At 36.9% G+C, this 18,154-nt stretch overlaps 1 protein-coding gene across 2 annotated transcripts in view; it reads left to right on the top strand.

The window, feature by feature from the left end:
• The first annotated feature begins 243 nt into the window (after positions 1-243).
• LYPLAL1 (lysophospholipase like 1) overlaps positions 244-18,154 on the top strand; it is a 54,884-nt gene continuing 36,973 nt past the window's right edge. Inside the window, exons 1-2 of one of the 2 annotated variants that reach the window (XM_027871879.1) lie at positions 244-349; positions 10,576-10,675. In XM_027871879.1, coding sequence (XP_027727680.1) covers positions 253-349; positions 10,576-10,675 — 197 coding nt within the window. In that variant the 5' untranslated portion in view covers positions 244-252. The remainder of the gene's footprint in view (positions 350-10,575; positions 10,676-18,154) is intronic. The other variant, XM_027871880.1, reaches the window with a different exon arrangement.

Here is an 18,154-nt window from a genome sequence, read left to right as displayed (position 1 = left end):
TGATTTCAAACATAGGCATTGCTGTTTCCCACTGGTGTGACCTCTCTGGGCTTCCCTTTCCTCATCTACACAAGGAGGTTAGACTTGAAGACTTCGAGTACTAAATCCCTAGGCTCGCTCAGAACAGCGGGCGCGTGCCCCAGCCTCCTCGCGCGCGCTCCCGATATCGGGAACGCGGCCCAATCCCCGAGCGTGCACGAGCCCGTTGGCAGACGCGAGGTGGAGAGGGCTGGGAGAGGAAGTTGGACCATTATGGCGGCGGTAGCGGGAGCCTCCGCGCGGCTGCGGCGATACGTGGTGGCCCCGGCGGGGCAACATAGCGCCTCTCTGATCATGCTGCACGGTTCAGGTGGCTTTCGGATTTATGCGTCGATTTTCTGTGGCGTGGGTTCAGGGAATGCCTCCCCCTCCTCCTTCTCATGATCCCCTTCCCGTCGGGGCCTGCCGGGCGGGCTTCTGACTGGAGAGCCGCGTGCCGCTCTCGGCCTGGGCTCCGCTGCGCAGGCCCAGAACTCCCATGCCCCTCCCCGCCCCCACCCTGCCCCCCATCTCATCAGTCCTCCACCGCCTGCCCAGCACCCGGCCTTGGAGTCATCACCCTTTGCAATCCCACAAGATTTAGGATCTTTGGGTCGTAGATCTAGAAATGAAAGAGACTAGGCCAACCCCCTTACTTCATTTCACAGATCAGGAAACTGAGGCACAACTAACTTGCCTGAGGTTGCACAGGTAGTAAATGTTTCTCCGTCGCGTCACTTGATTCTCCTGGGAGGCAGTTTGACATAGTCCATAGAGCCCTGGCACTGAAGTTCAAGGAGAGCAAGGTTCACGTGCTGCCTATGACCTCCATCAGCTGTGTGACCACGACCCGTGCAAGTCCACTTAGTAGGATAATAATATATATTTATATACTGCTTTGCATATCTCGCATCAACCCCTGGGAGGTAGATCTTAGTAGCTCCGTTTTACAGTTGAGGGATTTGAGGTTAAATGATTTTACCTAGCTAAGGTTTTCAAGCTGGTAAATGTCTGAGGCTGAATTCGAACTCACATCTTCCGGACTACAGCCTCAGCGCTCCATCTGTTGTGACAGATCGGCAATTTTTTTGAAGATTTAAGTTGTAGAGGATTTCCCATTGGGCATTAGTAGAAAGTTTCCTCACCTTGTTTTCTTCGACTTCAAAGCCCAGTCACTGCTTTCTTTGAGATCAGGCGCAGTCTTTTGCCTCTTTTTTTGTATTTTTGTATCCCCAGTGCTTATCACAGTGCCTGGCGGCGTAATAGGAGCTTAATAAATGTTTGTTGATTATTGATTAATACTATCTTCCATCAACAGCTTTCACTTACTACTTTAGACCTTAGATCTAAACTGATGGCACTGTTGCCTTTAAAACATTTTCATTTGTCTTTGAAAGTTTAATATAAGGGATATTTGAATTTTCCACTGTCTTGGAAAAGCAGCGCTGTACAGTGGAAAGGATGGCGAATTGGGAGTGAAGAGAATTTTTAAAAGTCTCAAACCTTACTTGTAATTTGTGTGTGGTCTGGGGCCATATCTCTTGCTCTATGCTTCATTTTCCTCTTATATAAAATGAAAGGTTGAACTAGATGACTGTATCTTTAAGCTCTAAATACGTGAACCCATGATTTTATTGTAAGCAGAGTGCTTTGTAAATCATGAAGCAGTATGTAAACATGAGCTATTATGTGTTTTGGAGGTTTACACAAAATAAAGAGACAGTAACATTTGGAAAGGACTGTTAAAATTATCTTGTCTCTCATTTTACAGATGAAAAAACTGAGGCCCAGAGAAATTAATTAATCCACCCCATTTCTGGAACCCAGGTCTTAAAGATTCCCCAAATTCAGACTGAATTTCAAAACAGTTATAATCTGGATGGGGAAAAAGTCAACATGTGAAAAGTTATTACAGTTGCAGATGACAGTAAATTGGTTTTTGTGGGGTTTTTTGCTTTTTTTTTTTTTTTTTTTGATTAGGCAGTGGGGTTAAGTGACTTGCCCAGGGTCACACAGCTAGTAAGTGCTATGTGTCTGAGGCCAGATTTAAACTCAGGTCCTCCTGAATCTAGGGCAGGTGCTCTATCCACTGTACCACCTAGCTGCCCTGTAAATTATTTTTAATACATAATCATCAGATACAGAAAGACAATGGGTTGAGTACTGGATTTAGAGTTGGAAGACATAGATTCAATTCCTGCTTCGACCCTTACTGGAACTGTTACCAAGAATGCTAGAGGAGTTGATGGAAAAATTTCCCCTGAAATAAATATCAGGTCCTTCTGGTACATGTACATGATTATCAAATGGATGGATAATAATTGCCATAGTTAAGAGACTAAAGAAATGACTTAAGCTGAAATAGGGAATCCTTTACAAAGAAACTGGGATTTACTCTGAATCTTAGATAAGCATTAAAGCATCATAAGTTTAGAGTTTATAAGCCCTAAATTGAGTATAACCCAATCATTTAGTCTAACTAATCATTTAGTCTAACTCTCTTTGTTGTGCAGACCAGGAAGGGGAGGCCCAGGGAATTGAAGTGATTCTAAATCCAGTCTCATTTGTTCATACCACTACACACTGCTTCCTGTAGAAGAGATCATATTGTGTCTTGAACTGTGGTTTAGGGGGTTTTGGACATTATCCTATAGGCAATAGGTATCCTTTGAAAAATTTTCAGTGGAGGAGTTATTAGGGATATAGGAAGATTAGTTTTTATGTCACATGTGGGATGAATTAGGGCTTTGGAAAAGGTAATAGGGAAAGATTAAAAAAGGAAATTGCAGGTAGGCTATTGAAGGTCTTGAGATTATATGAGCCTAAACTATGTGGTGTCAGAGAAATAGGAATGGATAAGATAAACCATTTTAGGAAGAAAGAATTCATAGGATTTTGTGACTGGATGAGGGAACAAAAGAAGAGGGTGGAGCCAAAGATGGCTCCACAGTTTTAAGCTTGTAAAAGTGATGGTAAAAATTTCATACCCTAAGTGCCTAGAAAACCTAAAATGATCATGTTTGATTAAAAAAATCTTTTAAGTGTACTCCAAGTCTTATTTTCTTATTCCCTTTGCTTCTTTTTTCAAATGCCTTTCCTCATGTTTAATTTGAAAAGAATTACTGACATTTTTTTACAACTTGTAACATATTCTTGGTTTATTATATTTTTTCTAACTGATGAAGGAAATTTTCCAAAGATTTCTTTTGAAATGCAAGTAGTGGAAACCTTTTATATTAAGTTCTCAATAAATACTTGTTGAATTGAATAATGCTGCTGTTGCGGGGGGGGGGGGGGGGGGGGACAAGCCTGACATCCGTTTTGGAGACTAGCCATATTATATTAGTATTTTATTGTCTATAGATAGGTTTGAAGAGCAAATGTTTGACTCATAGTGTATCTGAATTTGTATAAAAATGAGCCATTATAACGGGGTTCTATTTTACTGTTCTGTGATGGAGAATAATTCTTCCCAGGTGGACTTAGTGAATGTATTAGCATCTCTTCTTTGTAGAATTTTGTTTTTCTTTCCCAAATGGAAAAGACATTTTCATAGACAAGTTTTTGCTAGTTAACTTGAAAGGAACCAGATACTGGGCCTCACTTGCCATTTGTAGGAAAACAGGTGGAAAGTAAGGTTTGGCCCACTTTAATTTGAGCCTTTCCTACCACTGAGGTATGCATTGAAAACAGAATTAGAACTTTCTTTAAAGTAACAGTATTAAACTGTTTAAACTGTTAAATTAAACTGTTAAATAAACAGTATTATTTCTTTAAAGTAACAGTTAAAGTAACATATATTTAACTTTTCTTAAATGGAAAACATAATACATTTTCACTGAGAATTTTTCTAATTCAATCAGCTGATTTTGGTTTGTTCTTTTACTGATTTTTGTCCTAGCAGGATCTTGGAGCATATGAACCTAGGGAAATTAATGAGGCATGCTATCTTTTGTATCTTTTAAAGTATTAACTTTTTTTAAGGAAATAATTTTGAATAGAAAGAAAAAATTGTAGCTGGAGAGACACTCCACAAATAGTTTAGAATTGTACAGTTTATTATTTTTGTTCATTATATTTGGAGTTCAGCTAAAAGAACAACTCATGAAAAAGCAGATTGTTTTAACTGATATTGTTGCTGCTATTTTATTTTTTCTTACTAGTGTTCTTTACCAGTTAGGTAGTCATTTTATTTAATAATTGATGTCTCTTCTTCCCAGGACTTCCCAGTATGAATCCAATATATCAACAGTAAGAGCCGGGAGAGATCTTAGAGTCTCTGTAGTTCAACTCCATATTAAAGACAGGGAAACTGAGAGATTAAGTGACTTGCTCTTGGTCACAGGAGTAGGTGATAGAGTGAGGACTTAAACCCATATTCTCTGTTTTTAAAGCTAGATGTAAAGTAATTATTATCATTATCATTTGTACCTTTTCCATGGAGTTTAGATAGAAATAGCCCTGGGACAAGTCACTAATCTACTCTCTTCAGACTGGGACAGGTGGGTTATATAAAATAAGAGTTGTCATGTAAATATAACTTTATGACAACTCTAGAAGCAGACAGGGTGAGAAGAAAGATATATACCTCACCCTCTTTCCACATGACCATTATTTTTTCTGCTTGATCTCTATACTTTGAAAGCTTGTATTCCACAGAACTTGGAGATTGAGTGTTTGGCATAATGGCATCTATTAAAGATGTTCTTAAATTTTTATAGATCATTGCTGTGTGTGAGTGATTATTGGCAATAATTCTGTCTCTGATAATGATCCGATTCTAGTACAGGTTATTTGTTGAATTCTCAAGAATATTTTGAGATTTTTATTTTGGAGGTCTGTCATCAGTTAATTTATAAAAGACACTGAGTTTCTGATGTATGATTCTAACCACCAAGTAAGTAGTGCCTTGCTAGGTATTCAGTAGGTGCTAAATTTTTATAGCCTATAGTGATGCTTTACACAGTTTCTGTTTCCTTGTACAGTTCATATTAATCAATAGGTACAGACTCCTTAAGGATAGTCCTTCTTTAATATCTGGTGAGCTGATCCTTAATTACAGTCATAAACCACTCTATTTCTATAAACAAATCTTATATAGAATGATGTAGTAGAGCCACAGAATTCATTAGAATTAATTCAGTAAAGGACAGAAGAAGAGGGGCAGCTAGATGGTGTAGTGGATAGAGCACCAGCCCTGGAGTCAGGAGGACCTAAGTTCAAATCGGGCCTCAGACTCATGATACTCACCAGCTGTGTGACCCTGGGCAAGTCACTTAACAAGTTGCCTGGCCAAAAATAAGTAAATAAAAACAAACAAACAAACAGAAGGACAGAAGAAGAGAATTAGGATTTGGTGATTCTCTGTTCAGGGGTTCTGAGGCAGCTATTTGTTGATCCTATAACAGCAATAGCCAGTCTAGGAAAAGGAATGAGCATTTGTATATGTTCTTGGCACTGTGCTAGACACTTTACAGATACAGTCTAATTTAATTAAGCCCTGTTGTCTTCCAAGGGCGTAAGATATAACAAGGAACCTCTCAAGATTTATCAGACTGGATGACCACACATTTCTGGTGCTTCACATGGACACAAATGACATTGCCATAAATAATTTTAAAAGTATTGAAAAGCAAGTTTTAGAGAATAAACTGAAAACCAAAGTAGCAAAAGTTGACAAGTTGTATTTTCCTCTTAATTGCCTTTTGAATACAACAGATGCAAAAAAAAAAACCAAACAAACAAAAACAAAGGAGTGAACAGCAGCTGGCTAAAAATGCTTTTTAAAAATAAGATTTAGATTTCTAGAGCAATGCTTAAAATATAGAGATGATAGCTTACTAGCGAGAGAGGGATTACACTTACTGAATTTAGTTAGGATACATTGCAAATATTATCACAAAGGAGGAGGAAGACTATCTATGGATAACCTCCAAATTATGTGCCATTGAGAGTAGCTATGAAGAAGAAATACGAATTAGCAGCTAAAAAACTCACAGGTCCTTATCTTGGAAAAATGCAAGAAGACTAGTAAAAATCATGACCTCAATTATCAATACACAAATGCCTGAAGTGGCAGCAACAAATGAGGAACCAAAGAGGTGAATGCAAGGAGACAAATTTATCCTCTTTGGTATCACTGAAAGTTGGTAGGATGAAACCTGTGATTGAATCATGGCTCTGGATAAATATTTTTCATTCAAAAGAAAACAAGATAGGTAAAAGAGGCAGGTATGGGGCAGGATTGTACTTAAGAAGATATGCTCATGAGAAAATCCAGGAACCAGAGATGGTAATCATGACAGAGAATATTTAGGTGAAGGTCAGTGATAGGAGAGACAATAGTTTTTGTCATTGTAGTATACAAAAGAACATCAGGATAGAAAGAGAAACTAGATGAGGAGTTTAGGAAACAAACCACAGGCCTGCTACAGAGGCATGATAAAGTAGTAATGGGAGATTTCAATTATTCAGGCATCTGATCAAGTCCTCTTTTTGCCAATAGCAAGGCAGCTAATAAGTTATTGACATGCTTTAATTATAATTTCATCTTTCAAGTAGTGGAAGATTCAACAAAGGGAAATTATGTTTTGGACCTTTATTTTCATTAATTGTGAGGAACTAGTTGGTGGAATAGAAATGATGAGATTCTTGGGGTGAGATGGGGGGGTGGGAGAGAGTAATCGTTGTCTCCTAGAGTTTTGGAATTTGACTTCTATTCTTGGGGAAATTTGTGAGTAGATAATTAAAAAGATGGTTAGTAAATATCTAGAAACCAATGCAGTGATTACAAAGAACTAGTGGTTCTATCCAGATTAGGTCATGCCTTCTTCCTTCCTTCCTTCCTTCCTTCCTTCCTTCCTTCCTTCCTTCCTTTCTTCCTTCCTTCCTGATAAAGGGAATGCTGTGGGTATAGTTTACGTATTTGGCAGCTAGATGACACAATAGATAGAGTACTGGGCTTAGATTAAGGAAAACCTGAATTTAAATCTGGCCATAGACACCTAGTAGCTGTGTGATTCTGGCCAAGTCACATAATCTCTGTCTACCTCAGTTTCCTCAACTCAAAAATAAGAGTAATGATAGCCCCTATCTTACAGGGTTGTTGTGAGGATCAGATGGTGTAATATTTGTAAAGTGCTTAGTACAGTGCCCAGCACATAATATTTGCTTAATAAAAGCTTATACCCTTCCCTTCTCCCTTCCTAGATTTTGCCAAAGTTTCTGATACATATCTCCTACTATTCTTGGGAAGAAGATGGAGATATGTGGATTAAATTATAATACAATTAGATGGATTCACAGTAGTTGTGTGGCTAGACTGCGTGATTAGTAATTAGCATTTTATTGGCACCATGGGAGGATGTCTTTAGTGGAGTGCCCTGTCCCCCCAAAAAAATCTGTGCTTGATCCGTTACTGTTCAACACTTTATCAGTAATTGGATAAAGGCATAGATGCTCATTAAATTTTGATATGACATTAAGTTAAGAGGCATTGTTAGCACATTGTATGACAGAATTGGAATTCAAAAATGTCTTAACAGACTAGAGCATTAGGATGAATCCAATAATTTAAAATTCAGTGGGCATAAATATAAAGACCTTGATAGGAGATTCAAACAACTTCACAAATACAGGATGGAGGAAGCATGGCTATATAGCAGTTCTGAAATAGACCTTAGGGGTTTAGTGGACTGTAAGTACCTGAGTCAACAACGTGATGAGTTAACTGAAAAATGTTAATGTAGTCTTGGGCTGCATTAAGAGAGTCATAGCTTCCAGAGATAAGGATGAAATAAGCTTACTGTAGTATTCTCTTATAAGATCTCTTCTGGAGTATTAGGTTCAGTTCTGGGTTCCGTAGTTTAAAAACATTGATAAATGGGAGAGCGTCCACAGGAAGAAATCCAGGATGGTGAAAGGCCTTGAGTCCATGTCATATAAAGATTGGTTGAAGAAACTGAGCATGTTTAACCTAGAGAAGAGAAGATCTAAAGGGCTGTGCTGAGTCAGCATGTTGTAGTGGACAGAGCTCCGGAGCAGGGAAGCTGGAGTTAGAAGATTTAGGAAATGAGAGCACAGGTCATCTGGAGCCAGATATTATGGAGATGGGGCCACATTTCCCCTCCCCCCTACCCGGTTCTTCCGCTTTCTACCTGTGTGACCTTGGGCAAATCATTTTCACTGTGGCTCTGGGCTTCATTTTCCTTATCTATAAAATGATAGGTTATACTAAATGATCTAACATCCCTTCTGGCTCTAAATCTGTGATGGTGATTTTATTATAACTGTCTTCAAGTATTTGGAGGTCTGTCAGGCGGAAAAGGGATTGAATTTGTTCTATTTAATCCCAAAGGAAAGAACCAGGAGAAATAGATTCAAAAACCACAAACTTTCTCACAGAGCTATCTAGAAGTGAAATAGGCCCTGCCTTAGAGGAGGTCTTCAAGCAGAGTTAAAATGATCATTTGTCACATATGTTGTAGTGAGTATTCCTTTCATACATGGATTGGAATAGATTGCTTTTGAGGTCAGTCAGTCAATAAGCATTTATCAAGCAGCTACTACGTGCCTTGTACTGTATTTCTAACTCCCACATTCTTTCATTCTGTGAAATTTGCATAAATTAGCCATTTGCTTGATAACTCTTTATTTGTGTATTGTTGGTTGAGTTCATGGTTAAGTTCAGCTGCCCATGGAGAATTTTTTGAGATGATGATGATAGTAGTGTTTTTTGAAAATAGAACTTTTTTTTTTTGACTAGGCAATGGGGTTAAGTGACTTGCCCACGGTCACACAGCTAGTAAGTGTTATGTGTCTGAGGCCGGATTTGAACTCAGGTCCTTCTGACCCCAGGGCCGGCGCTCTGTCCATTGCGCCACCTCACTGCCCCTGAAAATAGAACTTTTAATCATGGCTATAATTGGATATTCTAGTACAGCTAATGTTTTTGTGTTGCACTGAATTATTATACTTGTGTTCCTTAACTTTTGTAGTATAGGAAACATGACTAATTAAAATGAGAATTTAACTGAAGTATACAGTATAAGTGAATAACCTTCTGCAAAATATAATTTGACTTTTAAAGAAATAGTTGGACATGAACTTAATGAAGTAATAGTGATCATGTATGATTCATGGACTTAATTGTAATGCTATTTTGTCTTCATTGGGTTATGGTTCATATATATCACTATGCCAACTATTGAGGAGTTTTTTTTTTAATTCTCACTGACTTCTACAAAGCTACTACCCAAATATTGTGCAGTATTGAAAAAATGATCCTTTATTTTTTATTTCATTTGAAATATTTGTAAAGAACTGTTTAACTTACTGGTTTGGGAAGTTTACTATGAGGTATATTTGAACTTTGGTAGACATCTGTGTTTATAAAGAAATTTCAGTAGTTGTCTTTGAACTTCATTTGAGGGGATGCTAGTTTTTAGCTGCCTATGTAATACTAATATGGTATGACATTGTTGTGAATCATAGATGCTAAAACTTCAGTTTTACGTCTTTGATTTAATAAAAACACCCCTAGTCCTTAAATTGTTGAGTTGGTGTTAGTATTATTCCAATAATACAGATGAAAATTGGTAATCTGGCATTTATTTTAAATGGGCATATGCATAGAGGATGATTTATCAATTAAATTTAATACACTTAAAATCCTGTCTTTAGGTAAGAATAATAGACATAAAGCTGGAAGGGACCTTAGAGGTGACCTAGTTCAGTTCTTCCTCACCTACTTCCAATCCTCCTTCCTGAATTGTACCAACAGGAAATTAAGGTCTAGATTCAGACCCTGATTGCAAATATCTATTGACTCTCAGAAGGATTAATTCTTAACTCTGATTGTTTTTTATACACCAGGGTATATACTAATTGTTTTATAGTATATAAAAATTTATTAAAACAAAACTTAAGTTTCTGTAAGTGAATAAATCAAAATATACCATAGAATCATTTTGAACAAGTGGTAAGATAATGAAACCTAGCAATGACAGGTTTTCACAAACTTTAGTTACTCTTAGGAATTTATTTGCGGGCCTGAGGAATGAATTTTTTTAAAAAAAGTTACATTAAGCAAATGGGAAATAGAATTTTTTTTAGTTTGTATTTTTGGAGAAATTTCCTTTTAATGTATTTGCTAAGATAAATTTAACAAGTGAGAAAATGCAAAATTTCATAATCAATCCACTCCCCCAGAAAGTAGTGGTGAAACCATGAATAAAAGTCATAATATTTTCTAGTCATAAGACTAGCAGTTTTGTTTCTTTTTATTATTTAGCTTCCAGGATTATAAGCATGAAAATCTTGAAAATGTTTGAGTGATATAAATCTACTTTATTTTCATATATTTTCTTATTGAAAAATGTATGTTATGTATCATAATGTGAATATCATCTTGTAAGAATTACTCTGATAATAATTGATTTTACAAAGTATGTCACAAATTAGTAGTTAAATTTATTCTAACAAATATTACCAATTTCAGTGGAATAATTTTGGTTTCTAGCTCGTATAATTAAAATCTTTGCTTTCATGTATTCTCAGGTGATTCTGGCCAAAGATTCAGAGAATGGATCAACCAAGTTTTAAATCACGACTTAGTTTTTCAGCACATAAAAATTATTTATCCAACTGCTCCTTCGAGGTATGTAGTGACTGGACTTATTGACCAATATAACTTTTTTTTTTAACATAAAATGCAAATAGTAATGGTGTTGGAAATATGTTAAAGTTAATTCCTTGTGCTTTAACTTTGTGATAAATGCACCATTATTTTAAATTAAATTTTCGTTGCTTAAATTTGACCCCAAAGTTAGGGAGGACATCTAAAATTCTTTAAACTTGTAACATTATGTTAAATCATTTAAGGTTAGTAATTTTCTCCTCTAAAGAAATTTTTACTTGAAATACCACTTCTATACCATTTTTTACCATGTGAATAAATTAGAGCTTCTGTATCAAGGAGAAACAGAAGCAAAATCCTAATGTAAGTCAATCACAGGTAAGAAAGTAGTAGGCTTTTCTTTTCATTCATAAGTAATACCCAGTGGGTAGGAGTGGACAAGCTTTAAGAGGTTTTTCAAGTACGGGCTAAGATATCAGAGTAATTTTTTTTTAAAAATTATATTTAAAGAGTCCTTTCATGCAATCCCAGAGTTGGAAGAGTCCATCTTCTTAAATCCCTGACTGAACAAGAATCCTCTCTACAACATCCTGGATAAGTTCATTCAATTTTTGCTTGAAGACTTCCAGTGAGGGGGAATATACACTGAGAAGGAACAGTCAGACACATAGGAAAAGATCTCGAAAAGATCAGTTAAGTGGTCAGTCATATCACAAGGCACAGAGCAGTCAATAGCATAAGAACTGAGAAAAAACATATTTAGCAGTTGAAGACATTGGTAAACTGGGAGGACGCTGTTTTGGTTGAGTAGTGGGGTTGGAGACTATATTTCAAGGGGCATATTAAAAGCCATCTTTCAGAATGACATCCTGAAGATACCAAAACAAATTCCAAGAAGGAAGAAAATGGACAATATTCTGAAGAAACTAATGTGTTTTCACAGAGAACTTACCAACAAAGTGTTAGAGAAAACCTAAGTACCCCTTGATGAGTACTTGTCACCTAGAATAGACCAACTAAAAAATGTAATTACTGAGCTACCATCAGCAATATTTGAAAAATTCTGGAAAAGGGCAAAGTCCCAGTTTTCCAAAAGGGAAGAGTAGAATTTGTCAACTATGGGCCAGTAACCTTGACTTCAGTTCCTTAGAAAGCTGTAGAAAAGAGGTGTCAGATATGTGACCCACAGACCATAGTGCAGGCCACAACACTCTGACTTGGGTCAGAACGAGATTAAAATGTAATTAACAAATTTTTAACAAAATAAATAAAAAAATAGAAGCTAGATAATATTAATATGTGGTTTTCTAAGTCAATATGCACCCTACAGGGATCCCTATTATATATGGTTTAGAGGCCCCTGTTTCTTTTTGAATTGGACACCACCATTCTAGAACATATTCTTAAAGAGATGATTAGTGAAAACCTAGAAAAGCATCAATGACTAATAGTCAACATGGCTCTATTAAGAACAGGTTATGACAGTCTAAACTTACTTACTTTTTTGATGGGATTATTATACTGGTAGCTGGAGAATATCTAAAGATAGTACCATGTTTTTCTTGCAGAAAAGTTGATATGGGCTAAATGATAGTATAATTAAGTAGATGCGGAGATGGTTGATTGGCCAGACTCAAAAAATAGTAAGTGACTGAAGGATTTGTACTTGCCCATGTGCTATTAATCTTTTTGCTGATGAATTCAGTAAAGACATAGATGACATGCTTATCAGATTTGCAAATGACACAAAACTGGAAGAAATGGCTAACACTCTTAATGATAGAGTCAGGATCCAAAAAAATCTTGATAGGTTATCATGGTTGAGGAACTTGTGGCCTCAAGGCCACATGTGGCCCTCTAGGTCTTCAAGTGTGACCCTTTGACCAAATCCAAACTTCACAGAACAGATCCCCTTAGTAAAAGGATTTGTTCTGTAAAACTTGGACTCAGTCAAAAGGCTGCACTCAAGAACCTAAAAGGCCACATGTGGCCTCAAGGCCACAGGTTCCCCTCTCCTGGGTTAGATAGAACATTAAGATGAATCTAATAAAATGAAACTTAATAGAGATAAAGATAAAAACCTTACTTACATCTAAAAATTCAATTTCATAAATATAAGATGGATCATTAATGGTTAGTCAACAGTTTGTCTGAAAATCTGGGCAATTTGAGAGAGGGCAGCCAGAAAAGATTAACAGGACCTTGGACTTCATTAAAAGAAGAACAACTTCCAGAAAAAAAGAAGGTGATAGTCCTTCTGTACTCTGCCCTGGTTAGACCATATATGTAGTATTATGTTCAGATCTGCCTGCCACTTTTTATGAAGGATGACACTGATAAGGTAGAGAGTGTCCAGAGGATGGCAAATGGCTTGATGCAATTACTATCATACCAATAGTTCACGTTTCTATAATGATTCAAGGTTTGCAAAACAATTTATGTATGTGTGTGTATATATATATATATATATACACACACATACATATATATATACACATATATATGTGTGTGTGTGTGTGTGTGTGTATAATTTCATTTAATGTCATCTAAAGATTGATTGAAGGGACTGAGGTTAATAGCCTAGAGTGTAGAAGGGTAAGTGGGAACATGATAACCTTCATCAAGTATTTGAAATGCAGTCAAATGCACAGGGAATAGACTTGTTCTTTTTGGTCCCAGAGGGCAGAACAATGTAATGGATGAAAGTTTTAAGGAAGGGAATTTAAACTTGATGTAAGTAAAAACTTGCTGATAGTTAGTAGGATGGGTTGCCTTGTGTGGTAAAGGATTCTTACTCATTGCAGGTCTTCGAGTGAAGGCTGGATGAACTCCTGTTTGTCATACTGTTTCTCTAGACAAGATTCTTTTTTCTGCTATTGATTGGACTAGATCATAGTTTGTTCTTTGTGTGTGTGTGTGTGTGTGTGTGTGTGTGTGTGTGTGTGTTGAACCCTTTTGGTAGTTTGGTGAAAACCTCAGTATAAAATTGTTAAATGTACAAAAAAAGCCACAGAGGATTACAAAGGAAACAAAAAGTTAATAAAGATAAAGATGTGTTTTGTTTTGTTTTTTTCCATCTATGTTCGTGGACTCACTGAAACCTGTTTACAGACTGTAGGTTAAATTCTTGGATTCTTTATTGGTAAGTTGAGGAGATGGGGTAGTCAAATGAAAACTTTTAAGCACAGAGGAAACATGGGCGTGTTTGCAGGTATTGAGGGAGGAAGCCATTGAATAAGAAATATCATATAAAAGTGAAGTAATGATCAAAGGGGCAGAATAGGTGATAGGACAAAGAGTATAGACTTCTGGCCAAGGTACCTAATCGAACAAGGCCACCTAGCTCAGCTCCTGAATAGCTACTCAAGTAAAACCCTGAAAATCACACCAGATTTAATAATGATCAATAAATCCAATGAGTAACTAAAATAAGTGATTTGTTTCATCACCAAACACAAAAAGTTAGCCAGAAGCTCATGCGAAATAGGAGAATAGACTGTCAGCACATGCAAACAAGCTCAGCCTCTCAACAAGACCAAGGACAATAGCCTGGAAAGAGTGAAAAGCATAGGACTCCCATGAGAAACCCCAGGAAGAGTGAGAAATCAACAGTGAGGTACTTGGAAGTCACTGAGAGCAGCAGTGACCAGTGAAGGTGTGGCTTTTCTTAGACAGGAACAACCCAGGTTTTTGGGGTCCCCGGCTCTCTGCCTTGAAACGTCACAGAGGGTCTTAAAGATCCATTACTCTGAACATCAAAGACCTAGAAAGAGCTCAACCCCAGGAGGAGGATGTCAGCACTGGACCCTGGGTTACCAGGTGATATTCCTTAGCTTTCTGTGCTGGTCTCAGAAAGCAGGGTTGAACACCCCACTCAAAATCACAGGAGAAGGTAGAGTCTGGCCCTAGTGCCAAGTTCCAGTTTAGGAACTAAGACTTGGTAGATGAGTAAAACGAAGAAGACTCCAACTTCAGTAAAGAATAATTGTAGATCCAGAGATGCCTAAAAATCCAGCCTAAAAAGAGAAAGTAACTCCCTTAACAACTGCAAGTGGAGACTCAAGGGAAAGATCAGTAGATTTTTGCAAGGTCTGTGTGAATACTTAAATGAAGCAAGGAATTATAAAAAAACAAAATGTTCTTGAACAAAGGGTCAAAAGGAGAATAAATTGATTAAGGAGGGGAAGAGGGAAGGAAATTTATGTGCCAGATATTATACTAAGCATTTTTATAAATATTATTTTTTGATCTCAGAAGAGAAAATGGTAAACTTTACCCATATAATGTACTGTCTGCCAGCTAGAGTAGACTAAAATGAATTCAGTGACTCCATGAAACAACACGAAGTATTAGAACAAAATCAAAAGATTGAAAGAAAAAAAATAGATGAAAATTCAAACTGTCTGATAATAAAAGCAACTGACTTGGAAAACAGGTCAAGGGGAGATAATATAAGAATCAGTGGACTCCCTGAAAGCTATGATTAAAAAAAAGGCCTAGATACTTATATTTCAAGAAATCATAAATGATGACTCAGAACTATGAGAATTATAGGGCAGAATGAAGTTGGAAAGACTCCATCATTCACCTGTGGAAAGAAATCTCCAAAGGAAAATTCTCTGTTACATCATAGCCAAAATCAGAGCTTCCATGTCAAAGAAAAAAAATACTGCAAGAATCTGAAAGGAGTTATAGTACCAGGTAGCCACATCTTCCCTATATTCTTCTCATCAGAATTTTTTTTTGTACGTACATCTTCAGAATTTTATTCTTGAGAGCTTCCCAGGGCTCCTTGACTGAGTTCTCTTTCAGAATTAGTCCATGAGATGTTTCCTTTTGTTTCTCTAAACTTTGAAATCTGCTCTCGCAAAATCTAGAGTGAATTTGAGATGATGTCTCAATTTCCTCACATCTATCACAGATTCTGAGATCATAATATAAATTTAGGACTGCAAGGAACCTTGAAATCATCTCATCAGATCCATGTAGGTTAAAAGTGAGGACGCTAAGGCCCAGGGAGATTACACGACTGCCCCACAGTCACAGGTACAGCAGTACCCAGCAGAGGCAGTTTCAAACCCTAGTCCCCTGACTCCAAATCCAGTTCTCTTTCTACTACACCATTCTTCAGTAATTATTTTTCTCTGTGGTTCCCATCACTTCCATATCAGCAATCACTTCTTTATGGGTGAAAATTAAAATAAAAGTAGAAAATCTCCTTGGTTCCTCCACCCTCTGAAAAATGAAATTGTCATTAAGGTAAGCAAAAAAAGTTATTTTTTGCCCAGCTTTTGCAGAGTGTGAACTTCAACAGAGGTTTTAAATCATTGAAGTTCTTCATTATTGTCTCCACACCAGGCTCATGATCTGCTTCCCTGAACCCATCTCTTTGTTATTTTTGTAGTTTGATACACCCTTAACAATATCTTTTATGTTTCTACTTCTATTTATCTTTACCTCAAAAATGTCCACTAGGCTTTCCCTATCCTTCGTTCCTAGATTTTCTGACATGAATATATTCTTTATGTTCAGAAAGTCTCATCATCCAAGATTCATTGCAATCTATCAGGCCAAATTTGCCTCCTTAAATTAGGGAAAGATCTTTATTTTATTCTGCATATTTCTCATATTTTTTGCACTTGTATATTGACAATTGAGTCCATTTCTTCCCTTCCTCATCCTCTAAATTAAAGCCCTTTTTTATTAGATTTGCTAGACTCTAAGCAAGTATATTCTAAGTGAAATTCATCCTTGACCAGGAGTCTTTCATTCCATTATTTAAAAACATGGTCCAGAAATCATTATCTCATTCTAAGACATCAAATTTATTATCAGCTGCTCACTTCCCAGATCTGCCTCTCTGTTTGAGGCAGATCTGGGAAATGAAAAGCTAATAATTGCTTGATCATCAACAGTGATGAAATTACCACCTTTGCTTCAGTTTTCTTCCTTTTTTCCTCCCAAGTCTTCATAATCTTTAGCAATATCCTCTAGAGTTCTTTCTTGGGCCCTAGTAAATTACTAAAAGCAGTGATGACTTAAAATCATCCATCTAGTTTATTGGGAATTTTCCTATCAGGTCCTTGACATATGCTTCAGGACAGAAGTCCTCCTACTGCATTTATACTGTGGACAGATAAATGTGTCATTACCCCTCAGCATGGCATCTTCAAATGAGCTATTGCTCTTTTCATCCTCTAACCTTTTTTACCAGATCACCTCCTAAATAAGAGCAGCTATGGGCTCTCATCATCATTCCTTGAAAAACAACTGCTTCCTCCTCAGAGAGCCCATCTAACTTCTTATTCTTTGGGAAGTATGGTATATTTGTTACTTAACTTCATGTGTCCAGTGGTCCTTCTCTTTCTCCTCTGTGCCATATTTTTTTGTCATCCAGTCTCCTGACAGAATTCAGGGGTCTCCTTTGTCTCTTCATATCCTTTAAAAAAATTTCACATCAAAACCGTTCTTTCATTTAAGAAATGTCATTAAATAATTTTTTTTCTGTCAGATAACCAGAAGAGTGGAGAAGCATTCTTTTGTCCCTTTTATCTTCTTTTCTAGTAGGGAGACCAGCCTGCATTTTGAACATAAATAATTATTTATCTGTGACAGAAAGGCAAATATCACCACATACTTTTTTCATTATACTCTATTTAGGTGTCTGTAAAATTTGACATCCTTTTCATACTTTCTAGAAGCAAAATCTTCAATCTTTTATTGTTCTTGATAATACCTTTTGTGGCCATCTCCTTTGGAAGACTCTTACATGACTTTCCTTAATCATATCAACTTCTTTTTCCTTGAGTCCTACTTCTTCTAAAACTTCTTCAGTCTTGTGCTAGGTCATACAGCCAGTAAGTGTCAGAGGGAGCATTCAGTCCCAGGTCTTTGCAACCCCAAGTCTTAGCACTCTCTGTTATGCCATGCTCCTGATTTCCAGGTTAGGAAAACTGGGAAAAATCACTTTTAATTCTCTTTTTCATCCTTTATAAAACATTTGGTTGGATTAAATGACCTCTGAGATGCCTTTTAATCTTATAACCTTTATCATAGACCAGTTTTTACCCTCAGTTTTTAGCTTTGCAGCCTTCCTTTTTTGGAATAGGTTGAAGATTCAAGTAGCAACAAATCAACTTTTTTCATAACGCAATAATAACTTATAAATACCTTAAGGTAGATATGATGAGTATTCTTATTCCTATTTTATGGATAAGAAAGCTAGAACTGAGAGAAGGTAAATGAGTTGCCTTTGAACACATGACTGTTTAATGCCAGGGATTTTAACCCAGATTTCCTAACTCCCAACCCTGGCACCTTTTGCACTGTACCATTAGGTTGACTGGTAGTCTAGTGGATAGAATACTAGACTTCGAGTTAGGTAGACTTGAGTTTTGAATCCTGACTTAGATACTCACTAACTGTGTGGCCTGGGGCAATTCACATGTGCTTGCTGGGCCTCAGTTTCCTCATCTGTAAAATGAGGGAGTTGGATGGCCC

Source organism: Vombatus ursinus, unplaced genomic scaffold (genome assembly GCF_900497805.2).
Source record: "Vombatus ursinus unplaced genomic scaffold, bare-nosed wombat genome assembly UNPS02014798.1, whole genome shotgun sequence".
Taxonomy (NCBI): Eukaryota; Metazoa; Chordata; class Mammalia; order Diprotodontia; family Vombatidae; genus Vombatus; species Vombatus ursinus.
Note: the sequence above shows the minus strand (reverse complement) of the source record. Positions and strands in the feature narration are given on the sequence as shown.